This window comes from Berghia stephanieae, chromosome 4 (assembly GCF_034508935.2).
Source record: "Berghia stephanieae isolate SIO BIC M18660-M18661 chromosome 4, UCSD_Bste_1.3, whole genome shotgun sequence".
Classification (NCBI taxonomy): domain Eukaryota; kingdom Metazoa; phylum Mollusca; class Gastropoda; order Nudibranchia; family Aeolidiidae; genus Berghia; species Berghia stephanieae.
In genome coordinates, this window is record NC_088363.1 from 27,193,509 (window position 1) to 27,194,713 (window position 1,205).

The 1,205-nt window shown below is 34.3% G+C and overlaps 1 protein-coding gene across 3 annotated transcripts in view; it reads right to left on the minus strand.

Annotated features, from left to right (window-relative positions):
* LOC144970347 (uncharacterized) overlaps positions 1-509 on the minus strand; it is a 26,616-nt gene extending 26,107 nt beyond the window's left edge. For all 3 annotated transcript variants that reach the window (XR_013644940.1, XR_013644939.1, XM_078909889.1), the window contains exon 1: positions 230-509. Coding sequence is in view for 1 of the 3 variants with exons in the window: in XM_078909889.1 (XP_078766015.1) it covers positions 230-290 (61 nt within the window). In the remaining 2 variants the exon portion in view is untranslated. The remainder of the gene's footprint in view (positions 1-229) is intronic.
* Positions 510-1,205: the final 696 nt, after the last annotated feature.

The following is a 1,205-nucleotide window of genomic DNA, read 5'->3' on the forward strand; positions in this document are numbered from 1 at the left end:
GATCCTGATAATGATAATGATGATAATGGTGACGATAGTGATGATGATGGTGATGATGATGATGATGATGATGATGATGATGTCGATGGTGATGATTATGATTATGATGATGACAGCGATGTGGGCTTTAATCATTACAATAATGATGATGATGTTGATGGCGATGACGACGACAATAATATAATGCCAAGGGAAATAAAGACACGATTTCTTATTGTTTAAAACCCACCTGAACAGAATAAGTTTGCAAATATAAAGGATGTAGTAATAAGCACCAGAATATTTTCCATCTTGAAGTGAAAAATTGAGACCAACTTGGATTTTGATAATTTAGTCTATAAAACAAGTCAACGTTAGCACCATATTAGACACAATAGGTAAATTCAACTTGTCTTCATTGTTTATTTGTTATAATAATCAATATGCAATTCCAACCTATTGAATCTCAAAAAATAACGTCATTCATAAAAAAATAATCGTCCTCTCTTTCCTTGTCAAAAGCAAACAACACAACATTACGCATGCGCAGGTGGTACCCTGTTTCCATGGAGGGAGACGGATGTTGGAAAATAACAATAATATAACATAATATAATAATATTAATGATATAAGCTACAATGCAATACGGCAACATATAAGTTGGTGGGGTAGGTCAACACCCATTGTTACAGCCCCAATCTGTTCTTTTGCTTCCTCTTGGTAGGCCTCAGTAGCGCACGTCAAAGGTAATCAGAAAATCGGATTTACACCTTAGTCACCTAATCCGCAGAGACCCTACCTGTATTAAACCATGCCAAAATGCAACCCTAGTTGCGAGTTAAAATCAATACTGACGCACTCCAGCTAAACACTTTTTTTTCTCTATTCCAGCCATAAATCTTTTACCTACTTCAAAAATAGACCGACATGGCACCTAACTTGTCATCCATCTCAAACCAGAGACTACGAAGTCTAAGATTGAGACTTTTAAGAAGTTGATATTGAAACTAAAGTTTTCAGGCTTTAATAAAAAAATATTCCATTGGTTTAAGATAGAATAATGTTCTCTTTGCCAAACAATTGATAGTTGCACATCGTTACAAAATATAAACAAGTAAAGTTGTACCTATTACATGTTATGTAGCATAATGCTGCCTTGGTTTGTTTGAATTCACTTGCACTTGTATCGTGTTTATTGCTTTACTATAATTTATCAATGATGAGAT